At 32.5% G+C, this 11,985-nt stretch overlaps 2 protein-coding genes across 2 annotated transcripts; both read right to left on the reverse strand.

Annotated features, from left to right (window-relative positions):
• Positions 1–1,870: 1,870 nt before the first annotated feature.
• Positions 1,871–6,815, reverse strand: LOC130817537 (probable protein phosphatase 2C 40). Its single transcript, XM_057683298.1, has 4 exons — positions 6,624–6,815; positions 3,062–4,227; positions 2,388–2,652; positions 1,871–2,263 (listed from the first exon to the last, which is right to left on the reverse strand). The coding sequence occupies exons 2-4, from the start codon at positions 4,220–4,222 to the stop codon at positions 2,136–2,138; spliced, it is 1,554 nt and encodes a 517-aa protein (XP_057539281.1). The 5' UTR covers positions 4,223–4,227; positions 6,624–6,815; the 3' UTR covers positions 1,871–2,135.
• Positions 6,816–9,342: 2,527 nt separating this feature from the next.
• LOC130817551 (membrane protein PM19L) lies at positions 9,343–11,747 on the reverse strand. Its single transcript, XM_057683320.1, has 3 exons — positions 11,255–11,747; positions 10,378–10,555; positions 9,343–9,812 (listed from the first exon to the last, which is right to left on the reverse strand). Exons 1-3 carry the CDS (start codon positions 11,379–11,381, stop codon positions 9,590–9,592), a joined length of 528 nt encoding a protein of 175 aa, XP_057539303.1. The 5' UTR covers positions 11,382–11,747; the 3' UTR covers positions 9,343–9,589.
• Between the last annotated feature and the right edge of the window lie 238 nt (positions 11,748–11,985).

The raw sequence follows: 11,985 nt of genomic DNA on the forward strand, positions 1-11,985 counted from the left end.
TTTGCCTGAGGGAGGCGGTAATTGAGCCAACTGAGCCAAAATTCGACTTATTTTAAAAAAATTAATATTTTAACATTTAATTAGTTATAATATCTTTTTCTCTTTATGTGAAGTAAAGTCAATCAAAATCAATCTATTTGTTATTATTAAACTTCGTGTGAAAGACTCGAAGGCATTAGCATAATTTGGAATTACTTGTATGTAATCTACAATCATACCTCCATTTAAAGACAAAAACCATCAAAGTAGGTGATTTGACCTCCCCTAAACTCAAATTTGACCAGATTAACTCAATATAAAAAAGTAAATTTATTGTAGTCAAAACAGATTCCAAACCCACAACGATTAGTCCCTCCCCTAAGCTTCACTTGCATACCCAAAAAGCAAAACAAAACTGCTTTTTTTTAAGGATGAGACTTTTTTTTTTAAGAAAAATTGCAAACAATCTTTCTAAGACTACCATTTTCATACTACAACTATTTAAATAAGATTTATCGAATTTTAAATATCTATATATTTAAAGATATTTGACGTTATAGCATCTAATTCAGCGAAATGAGAATTATAGCAAACTTTTTTAAATTGTTTACATAGTAGCGTACATTAAAGTTGAACAACAGTAAATTACATAGCATTGTTAAAAGAATTTCATTAATATTCCGTTGTCTTAAAAAAAGTTTGAAATAACCTTACTTTCATTTTCTAATATCTAAATAAAAAAATTCGAACCTTCATTTCATCTTCATATCAAACTTTATCTTCATCAAATTCATTTTTATATTCATCATTCACCTTAACCTCGTAGATGCTCTTCTCGCATCATAAAAAACACTTAGCTAGAGTTGTGCAATGAGCCCACACCTCAAATTCGACCCTGATCCGACCCTTAAATTTACAAACTTTAAATAGGTTAGGCTTTAAATGGACTCTCTATTCACGAGAATAAAATGGGCTACACACAAGCTCTATACGAGTCTTAAACAAGCCTTTATTATTATTTTTCCTTGAATTATTATACATTACTATATATTTATAATCGTGAATTAGTCTAACTATAATTGAAAAACACAAGTAATTAAGTTATAAATCATTTTACTCAATCCAACATGCTTATTCCTATAAATATCACAAGAACAAAATTATAAACGGGTTGGCCTGGGTCGAAGTTGGTTGAGAAAACCCATTCCATTTGAGCCAAGCCCAACCCTTTTTCATGTAAACCCGACCCGGTCCTTATCCAGCCCATTGCACAGGTCAAACCATGACTACCACCATCATACATTGACTACCGTCACCAAAAGTCACTTTGACCACCATCATATGTCTCCTCCCACCTTGACCACAAGGAGGAAAAGAGGTAATCCACGTACGAAATATTATAGACAGACGTGTTCTTTTTATAAGAACAACACTTGCCATAAAAGGCACTGTGAAGCAAAATTAATCTTTTGAGCTCACAGTTGGATCAATATAGCTTGTGACTATGACCATTATTACCAAATTATCAGTTGAGACTTTATAAGCATCAATTTTTGAAATGCAAATGTCTAAAATATGAAAATAATTGACAGACAAAATCATTTCCTGAAGGTCTCATCAAAATTCATAATTCAACAAGTACAGTACTGGAAGCCGATGTCTTCTTTTGACTAAAACGCATATTAGTACATCCCATCTGGGCCAAAAAACTGCACACATGACAAACTACTGGCTAGAAGTATTCATCCGGGTCGAAATATAACCTACTCAAAAATGACTCAAATCAACTCGAACCAGGCAAATAGGTTCGAGTAACGAGTATTAAAAAGAAATTGTATTAGTGAATTAACTCATATACATCATATTCATACCCAAAACTCAACTCGACCAATAACCTGAATGAACACTCTCTGAAGATGAAACGTGAACCTTTAATCTACATATTGACATTATCATCATCATCGGAAAACAATTACAACGATATGGCTGTATGAACTGAGTTTTTCTAATATCATTATAGGCCTCCTAGATCAAATATTCTTCAATACTAGGAGGAATCTTCGCTCCTCTCAAACACGATGCACGTTTTGTAGGCAACGAAAGATTATATTTACAGATTCCATAGATTATAGAAAGAAGAAACTCGAATTCGAGACTTACAAACATGTCGATGCTTTTGAAGTGCGTTGATTTTTTCCAAGAAGAATCACAATTACAGTCACGTCATCGTGATATTTTCTCCTCCTTCCGGGTGGTATATTCATAAGTTCTTCCATGCTGAATCCTGCAATTAGCACAAAGCTATCAGGAAAAGACAAGAAGAAATAACAGGACGACGAAAGTTTCTTTGTAACCCGCCACTCCCCAATTGCCCAAATGCTCGTTTAAAGTTACGAGGCAGAACATACCTGCACAATCTGCAGCTCTAATGACGAGTTGTTCTAGCAGAAACTTCGCTGGATCACCCGAAGGATGTTTTGATATAAACAAATGCACCAGTATAACGACCTCTTCGTTTGTAAAGAAGTCGAATAAACCATCGCTACCAAGTACAACAAACCGATCCGATTTTGAGATTCTATGAACATTAATAGTCGGAGTTGTGGAGATATAAGGAGGACTAATCAAATTACGAACTCTGAGAATTCCCATCAGTGCATCATTCAATATTTTCTGCACACACAAAAATAACATCAGAGAAGCCAATTCACTCATGGTCGGATCTAGTGTATAGTCATTAGAGGTGTTCAATGGGGCGGGGCGGAGCAGGCTGGGGCAATTTCTTAACGGATCGGGTTGGGTCGGGTCACATTAATTTTATAGCGGGGCGGGGCGAGCTAATGGTCCGTTTGACATCACTAAATCCAAAATAAAATCAAGTAGTATATGTATACCCTAATGACTTGGTTAGTATTTTGTTTTGCACACGAGTGATCAGAGTTCAAAACCCAAAAAGAGTATTTTATAAATTTATTTTTTGACATCATTTTTTTTCCTGAATCTGCCACTGAATTCAGGAGATGAATCAAGGATCACAATCTAAACGAGAAAGTTACTTGACTAAAAAGTAAAAAACACGAACCTTTTTCAAATATCCAACACCGAAGGCGCGTGTGACCTTCAACTTTCCTTTCACTTTTCCTGCAGTAATGGGAGCAGGATCATCGGCATGAGTTGCAAGAAGCATAGATCTCTCCGCTTCGTTATCAGTATTGTGAATATCAGTAAGCTGTATAGCTTTTAATCTGTCAGTTTCGCCAGCATTATTGTCATCGTTCTGTGTTGCAACGACTACTCTGCTATCACCTAAATTCAACGTATACAAGTCTTTCCCGACAAGCAATGCAACCAAAACACAAGATCCAACAGAAACAAGATCAGGGCGGTCTTCCATTTCCCACTCAACCATGGACAAGAAGTCCCTCTCAGCTTGAATAAGGGCTCGTTCGAGGCATTCTAGCACCGCTTGCTTGAAAAAGTCCGATGATGTGTCTATCTCAGTGCAAGTCTGGTGACTAAACGCATCGAACTTGACATCCTCTCTATCTTCGATTCGTAATAAACTTTTTCTTGGAGACGAAACATTGCCCGTTTCTAGTCCATTATGGAACATATCATCTGAAGCCAAACCCCCCATATTATCCCAATTAAATAAATTGAAGTTTCTCAAAAACGTATCATATAATGTTCCGGCAAGGAAATCAGCCGCGTCTCTTCCATTAAATCCATCAAAAACGGCACAAAAGAGCCATCCATCTTCTTCAGAGCAAACCGCTTGAACTCTGTCTTCACCAGCCGCTCCACCAGCAACTTGCACTTCCATGGCATTTAGTAGGCCTTCGGTTGTGGAAGGACTCGTAAAATCACAATCCAATGACTCACCAAGTGCAGACGGACTAACACTCAAGTTTGATAACGTATTCTGGAGAGAAGACGATAGGAAGTCCATTTTAGACAAAAGTGGAGAGGATGAAATCCTGTGAAATGAATTGGGCGAGTCCCAACTAGGCAATATCTCGGAGCCTATTAAGCCATTGCAGATATTGGTGTTTGCTAATGTAGTATTAGCACTTAATGCAGCACCAGAAAGACAAGAGAAAGATCCACTAGATCTTCTAAGTCGGGCCTTAGGGATGATTTCACATCCATCGGAATCCTCATTTACGGATTTTTTTCCGTTACATTGATAACCAAAGCTCACTTTGATTTCTCCTTCTGCAGAACTCACAGGTTCACCAAACATTTTTCCTGTGACAAATGACACGGACGCTCAGAATAGTATCTTCTAGAACACATAGAGAGAATTGTTATCTTAGTTTTAAAAAGCGCGAGCTTTTTGTATGCAAGGTTAAAAGGGGTGACTAATGTTGCCCTCTTTTTTCAACCTCCAAATTTCACCCACCACCATTGCTTCTCAACAACCTCCTTGCACTACAGACCTCTATATTGGCTACAACCAAGTGATTTAGGTGGTCAACACCAGGGGCGGATCCAAAATAAAATCAAATGATGTCAATATATTAAGTATTGTTTTTTTAAAAATGTTCATATTAAGGCTTGAACCTCAAACAATGATGCCATACTCTAATATTTTAACCAACTTAACCAATACACTTATTAACATATTTAGAGATATAACTTGTCAAATGCTGTCAATTGACAGCATTGAACTAAAATGGACCCGCCCCTGGTCAACATTGACAATAAAATAACTAGATGCCAATCTTTAATGATTGAAGTCAATAATCTATGAGTTTACTTATAAGGTATGCCCCTCTCTTTCCTTCCAAACATTTTGGTGGATTGGATGCTTCATGGGGGGAAGGGGGTGATAGAGTCATAGAGGTTGCATTAGTGTTGAGATGCGATGGTAATGGCCGATGGGGAATCTAGGTTTCCGGTTGGTGGTCACCCCGATGCGCCCTTGTTTTTACACTCAGAAGGCCTAGATTAACGGGAATACACCAGGACGAACTCCTCACCTCATACCTAATACTTCATTAAACTGTTATCTTATATCAAACATCATGAAATACTCGCAGCAGTAATCCAAAAGAACGATATTTATATCGAAACACCAAATTAATATTCCAGTTATGACTCTTTTTCCATTACAAGAGTAAGGCTACCATATCCAATTCATTATCACACAGCATATTACCATTATCATACACAAATCTTCAACAGAACATAAGGAAAAAAATTATACTTCTAAATAACTATTTAACATTGTGCAATTGCACAGGAGTCGGGTTTGACAAATGACTTGTTATCTATGCCCTTGTCGCGTGTCGATGGGTATGACGAAAACATGTGTCGTGTCCGGATAATATAGAATCCAAGCATATTAAGAACAGACGTTTACACAAACAGATCAAAAGCTTATCCTTTTCACCTTATAACAATATGCATTTTAGGAAGAAAAAAATAGTTGCAAATACATAAAGTGCAAATCACAGTAGGAAATATCTTTAATCATCTAACAAAATTCAAATACTTTATACTATACTCTCTCGATTTCTCTCAATTTAAAACATTTTTCAAGTACAGATGTCGCAATGATTTTGCTACAACCTCCACCACTTTTTTATTCTCTTGCAAAAACTTCTCTTCTTCGATATCATCCAAACAATTCAAATTTTTTTGTACTATTTTCCCAACAATCCAAACAAAACCCAACTATTCTATAAAAAATTTACTAGCCGCAATGTAGCAACTTTAAAAGAACAAAGAAATACTTGAATGAATTAGGAGTATTTACTCCCTCGATCCCTCTGATTTTGCCCCATATACTCCCACTATTATGTCCTACTAAATTTGTCCCGTTCTCATTTTGGATATGGCCCCACCCTACAATACCTCACCCAACTTACAAGTTACTTCATTTCTTTTTTCTACAATAAAACCTATTGTTCTACTAAAGGATATGACACTACTCCCAATATCCCACTAAAATATACATTCATGATTCACCCACTGTTCTCAATTCACCCACTATTCTCATTAACATTGTGTCATCCCATGACACAACTTCTATTATACTTGTAGTTAAAAATAACACTTTCTCACGTAACATGTCACAATCAGTTTAAAATATTTCAGAACATAAAAATTAAAGTATGGAAAATAAGTGATGAATTGAATATACAACAAATAAATCAACTTGTCCATCATAATATTAAACAATAATTATAGAGAGGAAAATATCAAATCCAAACCACAAAAGGGTTATCAGCATATTCACATATAGTATCAGTTCTACCCTTCTCCACCCTCCAAATCATTGACTCTTCCAAATAAGTATTCGATATTTCCCAAAACAATCATTCCGACTTCCAATTGACTATTTTAAATCTTTTCTGGCATTTTCGGGTTCGATTTTCACCTATCTCTCATGCATATTTAAAAAAAAATATCTGAATTTCAGCGGCTACATGAATTTATCAATAAATTTGCTATTAACCCATCATAAATTAGCTTAATTGTAAAGCAGTAAATAAATCAGTTGGGAAAATTTGCTTCATAAATGGCAATGATCTAAAGAAAAGCAATGAGCATAATAAAATTAATTAATAAGACGCCAAACAAGAATTGCAGTGAGTAAAAGTAGGTGTAATTAGAACAAAGAAAAAGAAGAGGTCCACCTGATATAATAATTGAAATAGGTTGAAGTTGAAGACCTAAAGACGAAAAGCAGATCACAAAACCCAAAAAACAATTGAAAAAATAATGATTGATCGTGAGACAAAAGAAGAAGGTTACTAATTTTTAAATGAGTGGAACAGAAACGAAGAGACTAACACATAAAATATGAGATGAAGCTAAGCCAAAGGAATGATAGAGAATCTTTAGTTAGAAAGAAGTCTTTGTTTGAACTTTGACCCAATCTCATGAGATATTTATTGGATGTTGTAATTGAATTTAATTTGATTTAACTTTTAAAATGTATTTATAATTATGTAAAATTTAAAATGAAGGCAAAATAGATCAACTAAAAATATCTAATTCGATTACTCAAATAAAGACCTCTAATTACACTTATACTAGTACTAGGACAATTTTAAATTCCTATAAAATATAATATTTATTTATCTTTTTATTTATTTATTTTTGGTATTTTGAATGTTTTCTTGTTTGACAAATATAATGTAATTATAGGAATTTGAAAGGAAAAATTGTTCAAAATAATTTCACCTTTTGATGTTTTGCTGTAAATAACTTTTACTTTCCATTATTTATGATCATGAATAATCCAACCTTTTCACCTTTGTTGCTCACAGCACCCTCAATCAGAAAATTACCGACTACTGCAAATCAAATAGCTGTTTGCAATCTTCTCTTCTTCCTTCTTATATTTCTGCCATCATTTTCTTTCTTTTTACCCTATTTCTCCATCTTTAACCCTAAAATTAAGAGAGAGAAAATTTTATTTCACCCTTTAATTTTGTTTTCTTTTCTCTTTATTTTTTTGCAAAAATAAATTCTCATTTTTCTTCAACATACAATAGAGGTTCAAATTTGAATACTAGGGCGAAAAGTGATCATGAATTTATTGCAAAATTGACAATGGCAAAGAAGGGTTTTTGTGCCGGAGAAAGGTTATATTCATGTCCAAAATGGCCTAAAGTATTTATCTATACTTTATTGTATACATGTATTAAATTTCAGATTATGATTTGATGAACATTTGTAATTGTAAGATTCTGATTGCAAATTTTTTAAGGGGGAAAAAGTAATTGGGAGAGGTTCATAATGCATGTGAAGGGAGTAGAGGGAGTAGAAGGATTTAATTGAATATTGCTAGGTAGAAGGAGGTTGATTTTTTGAAGAAATTAAATTCACAGTTCCTGACCTGCAGTAGCTAATTATTATTGTAATTTGGGGTATTGTGAGCAACAAAGGTCAAAAGGTTGAATTATTTATAAATATTAAAAGTAGAGGTTATTCACAGCAAAACGTCAAAAAGTGGGATTATTTTCGACAATTTTTCCAATTTAAAATCCCTAGTAAATGTAGCTACCTATCCTTTTTATATGAATTGAGTTATCTTACTCGTATTTATTTATAATTGAAAAATTATTTAGAATAATCCAATATATAATTGATTTTTTAAATTATTGATTTATCATGAATAATTCAAACTTTAATGGATATAAGTATACATGATAATGATTGATAACCTATTGTAACATGTAATTTTTGTAAAAAAGTTAAATTAAAATAAAATCAGAAAAATAAAAAATTAAAAAATTAAAAAACTAAAAAGAAAACCCCAAACTTCTGCCCTACTGCCACGACCCCCTCCTCTTAAATTGAGTCTCTTCCTTGTCTAACAACACAACCTCTCAACATTGACCACCAGTAATTGTGTCGCGCCACCACTCATCTTCGAGATTGTTAGGAAGGGAGAGAAGCTAATGGTGGAAAGAGGGGAGATTTTGAAATTTTTTTTTTTATTTTGTTATTTCATTTTAATTTTGTATTTTTTTGAATTTACCTACTAAAATCATAACATAAATTTCACATAACATTCTTCATGTTAATCTAATAGTTTAAATTATTCGAGATTAAATAAAAATTACAACTATAAAAAAATACAAATTATTAAATTATGTATGAAAATTTTTTTCTCTTATTAAAAAGAGGGTAATTTTTTTTATGTTTTACATGTTGCATGTTATCCGATGCACGTTAAGAAATTGCACCTTAATATTGTCAACTGACACCATTCAACTTATATACATGTAAATACTAATATATGTGCTCATTACGCTAACCAAATTAAATCAAATACGTCATTCAGAGCTATTTCAATGGTGAGAATTTTTTTTGGGTGAAAATACATCCCATAAAATACTCAAATGTTTCTGAAAATAACTAATGAGAGGAAGTTTTTGGGATTTCCTCCAGTGGGCCCCACCATTTTCCTATTTTTAAGCCTGAATTTATGAAATTTTGATGACTAAAAAAAATAAAAATATACAACATTCATAAAAAAAATTTTAAAAATTCTCATTAAATACACCCATTTTTCTATTTCTTAATACACTTTAAAAATTCTCTTATTCTAATTTTATAAAATTACTATTCAAGTAGTTTAATGTTTACCCTATTAATTTTAATTTCTTATTATTTTTAATTTTTTTTGTTGTATTGGTATTTTATCTTAATAATATTTAAAAATTTTTTTTGTCTTATTAATATTTTGGGATAAAAATAAAAAATGAGATAGGATAAAATATATATATATATATAAAATAAGAGTGGTAAAGAAACTTTTTTCCATGAAACTTTTTTTTCTTTTTTATTTGTACCGAGAGTGCTCTCGGTATGATCTAGTGACTATAAATTCTTTAGTTTGTTAAAAGCGATGTAAATTCAGTAATTCACCAATAAAAACTAAACATGAACATGTCTTTCAAGAAATACAAAGTAATTAAGTAGAAGATCTTAAACACACCAAATATTCCTTACACATATCATCCTTATCTTTATCCTTATCCTTATCCTTATCCTTATCTTTATCTTTGGCAGATACAAGAAAATGATAATTTTTTTTGCCTAATAAAACATAATTTACTAATTTATTTGATTAAAGTAGATAATAAAATTAAACCCTAGTAGTAGTTCCCTTGGGATCAGCAGTGGTGCCAGAAACTGGCATGCCATACTCGTGCTCTCGATAACCAGGGCCATATCTACTGCTAAAGAGACCAGCATGTAAAGCAAGGACATAAAACAGCTCAAAGAACGTCAGGATTATTACGAATGCTTCTACAACTCTCAGCCTCCATCCTCTCCATCCTCCTATGTTGATCTCCTTGCATGCTAACCTGAATTTAATTTTTACATTTTATGTTAAATAATGTACTTGGACTCCACTTTTTATTGGTAAAAAACATAAAAATCATTTTAATTTTGATTTAAGCTTGTACAAATTAATTATAGATGAAACCAAAAAGATCGACTTTTGAACGGACGAGAAAGATCGATGAGCCACAAAATTTTAATAAACAATACGAACTTTCATTAATTTCCCTATAATAATATAACCTTTTATTTAAAAATAAATAATACCTATTTTCTCCTCGAATAATATCAAACTTTAGTTTATTAACAAATTTATAAATTTATTTTATAATATAATCTCCTATTTTTAGGATATTAGAGATAATATAGAAAAACACCTGATTAATGGTTAATTAAAAGTTTGATATTACTGTAGGAAAATAAGAAAAAAAAAAACTTTTATTTTACATCTTAAGACCGAAAAACAAAATTAATAGGAAAAAAAGCTAAAATTCATGCACATAATAACCATTGCAGATATGAAGATTTATAGTTAAAATGGTGACATTGACAAGAAGAAAAAGAAATAAAAGTAAAAAATAGTACTACCCCATGGCAAGAGCGGTGAGGGCCCAGGCAACAAGAGAAGAAGAACCAGCAGCAGCTAAACTGTCACTTCTCCATGCTCTTATATGATTTGCTCCAGCCAACTTTGAGACCACTCCAATCACACCCGCTAACAGTGATATTATTAAGAAGAATGGAGTTGCCCCATTCCCTCCCAATCCTGTATATTATATTACACCATCTAATCATTCTTATAATAAGATCATAAATTCATAATTTTATTCCCCTTGATTTTGCTAATCGATTGGGGGATCTTAGACACATTATATCATTATCACAGCATGACAAAGAGTTAAAATGAGTTTAGATTTGAAAAACTTTAATTAAAGGCTAGGCTGAAATATGAAACACACTAAACCATCAACTAAAACTTCTGGTTAAATTAGTCACTTAATATATCCAGAAGTGAACATGAAAAAAGCTCATTTTGAACAAACCTTAGTTATTTTTCTTATTTAGCTCTTTAAATTAAGAGTAAAGACTTTAAAATTAAAATATCATTAAATCAGCCTAATAAAAATAATGGACCGTTTAATTTGAGAATTTAGAAATAATAGTGTCAAAGAACCAACTCAACCAAAAGCTTAAGCTGATGGTTGAGGCCCCAGGATATGTTATATACCATAACACGCCCCCTCACACAAGACCCCATTGGGCTAGAAGTGTGGATGCGCATAGGCGCTGAATATTCCACTTCAAATGAGGGGTGGTTGAGATTCGAACCCGTGACTTCTCACGTTGGCTCTGATACCATGTCAAGGAACCAACTCAACCAAAAGCTTAAGCTGATGATTGAGGCCCCAAGATATGTTATATACTCTAACAAATAGAAGGAAAAGACAGAGAAGAAATAGAATACCAGGGTGACGAGTAGAGAAGTTGATATACTTATTGAGACACCAACTAGAAAAACCAATGAGAATGATATACATTATCAAGTTCAGAAATAGCAATGGACCTGCTACATTTCTTCCCACCGTTGCCATTATTATATATCTTTTTCCTTCAACAATATACACTCTTTATATTCTTGATCTTCAAATTTAATTACTCTTTTTGTTTGTGTATTGCAAATAAAGAGCAGAATTACTTGATTAGTTTTTGAAAGTACAAGAAATTAGCAAGATAATGGATAACCAAAGCTAAGCAAGACAATGAATTGGTATTTGTAATGCATATAAAGAATATTGAAGAGAGTCGGTGTATGATAAGATGAGCATCAGCTTGAGGTTGTGGCCTTCGCTTAGCCAGGGTTCCAAATTCAAGGCTATGTACTACTGACACCTCACTTATGTCTACTCTACGTGTCTGGCTTCCTTCTTTATAGCTCACATCTGGGAGGACACTTTTTTAATTCTTATTATTTTTTTACTTTAATTTTAATACTTTTTTTTCTTTCATTAAATAAACTATAAATCTTATCCATTTAGGTTTAATGGCTATATCGAATGCATATTAAACTTGCATTTTACCTTTCAAAATTTAATCCCAAAACTCAATTTCACTTTTATGGCTTTCATCTAAGTTATAATTTATCTCATACTAATGAATATTAAAGATGATAAGTAATTTTATAAATTATATAAGTCC

The sequence above is a fragment of the Amaranthus tricolor genome, chromosome 1, assembly GCF_026212465.1.
Source record: "Amaranthus tricolor cultivar Red isolate AtriRed21 chromosome 1, ASM2621246v1, whole genome shotgun sequence".
In the NCBI taxonomy this organism is placed as follows: domain Eukaryota; kingdom Viridiplantae; phylum Streptophyta; class Magnoliopsida; order Caryophyllales; family Amaranthaceae; genus Amaranthus; species Amaranthus tricolor.

Excerpts from the sequence above, each read along its gene's own strand:
- LOC130817551 (XM_057683320.1), bottom strand. The coding sequence starts at position 11,381 with ATGGCAACGGTGGGAAGAAATGTAGCAGGTCCATTGCTATTTCTGAAC. Across the intron at positions 10,556-11,254 it reads CTTCTCTACTCGTCACCCTG|GATTGGGAGGGAATGGGGCA; the intron begins GTATTCTATTTC and ends TATAATATACAG. Across the intron at positions 9,813-10,377 it reads CTCACCGCTCTTGCCATGGG|GTTAGCATGCAAGGAGATCA; the intron begins GTAGTACTATTT and ends AATTAAATTCAG.
- LOC130817537 (XM_057683298.1), bottom strand. The coding sequence starts at position 4,222 with ATGTTTGGTGAACCTGTGAGTTCTGCAGAAGGAGAAATCAAAGTGAGC. Across the intron at positions 2,653-3,061 it reads GTGTTGGATATTTGAAAAAG|AAAATATTGAATGATGCACT; the intron begins GTTCGTGTTTTT and ends TTGTGTGTGCAG. Across the intron at positions 2,264-2,387 it reads TAGAGCTGCAGATTGTGCAG|GATTCAGCATGGAAGAACTT; the intron begins GTATGTTCTGCC and ends TGCTAATTGCAG.